This window comes from Melampsora larici-populina (assembly GCF_000204055.1).
Source record: "Melampsora larici-populina 98AG31 unplaced genomic scaffold MELLAscaffold_50, whole genome shotgun sequence".
Classification (NCBI taxonomy): Eukaryota; Fungi; Basidiomycota; class Pucciniomycetes; order Pucciniales; family Melampsoraceae; genus Melampsora; species Melampsora laricis-populina.
In genome coordinates this window covers 159,870-162,073 of record NW_006768814.1, presented here as the reverse complement: position 1 = coordinate 162,073, position 2,204 = coordinate 159,870, and the positions used below count along the sequence as shown (strand labels likewise).

Sequence of the window (2,204 nt, the reverse complement as noted above, 5' to 3'; positions counted from 1 at the left end):
TAGGCCAAAAGTTAAAACATCAAGGAAGCTCACCAGTGAGAGTTCCGTCTAATGCGCCCTCGAATTTTAGCTCAAAAGAAGACTCAGCAAACCACCAGTGATTGTAACGTTAGCTTATGGCAATAAGGAAGTTATTTATGGGGTTACTCCCTGTTCTTACGCATGAGCAGGTTCTTCTCTCTCTCTCTCAATCCATTATGATAAATTATGTCAAATTGCCTCACATAAAATTCAGAGAAAGATACAAAGGGAAAAAAGACAAAAAGAAAAAGCAGAAAAACAAAGAAAATAGAGAAAATCAGGCCAGAGATAAGAGAACAAAAGCGATATTTAACATTTTTTTTAATTTTGAGTTTTACAAGATTCTATAATCAATCAACTACAAAAAGAATTTTCAAAATTAAAACTTGAAAATTCCATTGAAAGATAATCAGATTCTTTTAAAGAAGATTTCACCAAATCAAAACTCATATCTGATTGATAGTAAGAGTTTTGATAATCGTTACTAATCAATTCAAAAGGATCTTTAAGTTCTTCTATAGGTGTGGGTAAAGCATGAGTATTCTCAGCGCTCGAATAAGATGAAGGAATAAAAGACTCCAAAGGTGTTTCAGGACAAGTGATAGGTTTCTTCAAGTCAGATTTGACGGAAATTGTGAAAGATTCATCTGCCTCTTCTCGATCTTCGTCTGTCATAAGACTATCCAAAACTTCAGACCAATGAAGCTGTCTTTGACTATCTTTGAAACTTTGTAAGCTAGGTTTTGAAGGTGTTGATATTGAAGAAGAGTTTTGATTCCTCGGTGGTGGGGAGGATGTGGCAGTAGTACATTCAGATGATGAGGATTTCAAAGTCTCTAAAAGTTGGTGTTCTAGAACCAACTCATTAAAGATATCAAAATTTGAAGATTCTACAAAAGTGAGAGGTGTGAATTCTTGTGGTACAGAGGCACAAGTTTCTAGATCCAAAGTTGGTTCTTTGCTTTTGTTGAAAGTAACTATCGATTTACTTTGATTAGACTCTTGCATTAACTCTTCTTCGGCTTCTTCCCAATCAGAAACTGTCATGAAATTATCCAAGATCTCAGTCCAATGAAGTGTTGGTTTTGATTTTCTCGAGATTGGTGCACGAGTGGTGACAAATTGTGAATGTGAAGGTGATCTTTTTGTTCTCTGAGATAAGTTGGTGTTGATTGAAGTGGTTTTGGATGTCGAAAGTGAATGGTTTGGAGATGTAGATACATTGTATTCGGCAAGTAGCTCATTGAAGATATGAAAGTTCTCGGACTGGTCTTCAGTGAGCGGGATGAAAGAGACTGTTTGTTTAAGTGAAGTCGCATCAACTGTTTTTTTGTTTTGATCAGCTTCTTTCTGTGCCTCTTCTTCTGCTTCTTCCCAATCCGAAGCCGTCATCAGATCATCTAAGATTTCGGTCCAGTGAAGTGTTGGTTTTGATTTCTTTGAAGTTGGTGAACTAGCTGTGAAAAGTTGTGAGTTTGAGACTGATCTTTTCGTTCCCCGAGATGGGTTAGGAGTGATCGAGGGGAGTTCGGGTGCCAAACGGGAAACATTTGATATTTCGTGTTCAGCAAGTAACTCATTGAAGATATGATAGTTTTGGGATTGGTCTTCAGTGAGCGGGATAAAACTAGCTGTTGGATTGAGTAGAGACGGTTTAGGATCAACTTTGGTGGCAGGAGCCATGTCCAAATTGCTATCTTGATTCGAAATCAAGATTTTTGGAAGTCTTTGTCGGCGAACGGGACACTTTCTTTTGGCAGGTAGCAAAACACAAGCGGAAGACTTGATCAATGCTTTTTCTGAGACTTCAGGCTAATAAAAATCAAAAGTATCAGAAAAACAGAAACTAATGAAATTGATGGAAAAATTGGAGAATTCAAATGAACAAACCTGGAGGGTTGAAGTCGAATTCCATGTGATCAGTTTTGGACTTGCACAAAGGTTAATGAGGAATGACTCATAGGCAACCTGTTATGAGAAACAATGAGAAGGAAGAATTAGCTGACGAGTCTTTGGTAAGATGAAGAGAGGAAAGAAAAGCGTACCTGTTGTGAGTTATCCGGTGATTCACACTTAACTATTGCGTTGTGATGCGCAATAGCTCTCTTCATGACAACCAAGGATCAATTTCAAATCGTGCAGGCAGGTTGAGTCCAAGCGATAGGTACGACATGTTGATGATA

General features: G+C 37.8%; 1 protein-coding gene across 1 annotated transcript in view; it reads right to left on the bottom strand.

The window, feature by feature from the left end:
• Positions 1–375: 375 nt before the first annotated feature.
• Positions 376–2,204, bottom strand: part of MELLADRAFT_111062 (uncharacterized protein) — a gene marked incomplete at both ends in the record, with an annotated part of 2,871 nt that continues 1,042 nt past the window's right edge. Inside the window, 3 exons of the mRNA XM_007415307.1 lie at positions 376–1,833; positions 1,912–1,989; positions 2,067–2,098. Of these exons, the coding sequence (XP_007415369.1) occupies positions 376–1,833; positions 1,912–1,989; positions 2,067–2,098 (1,568 nt within the window). The remainder of the gene's footprint in view (positions 1,834–1,911; positions 1,990–2,066; positions 2,099–2,204) is intronic.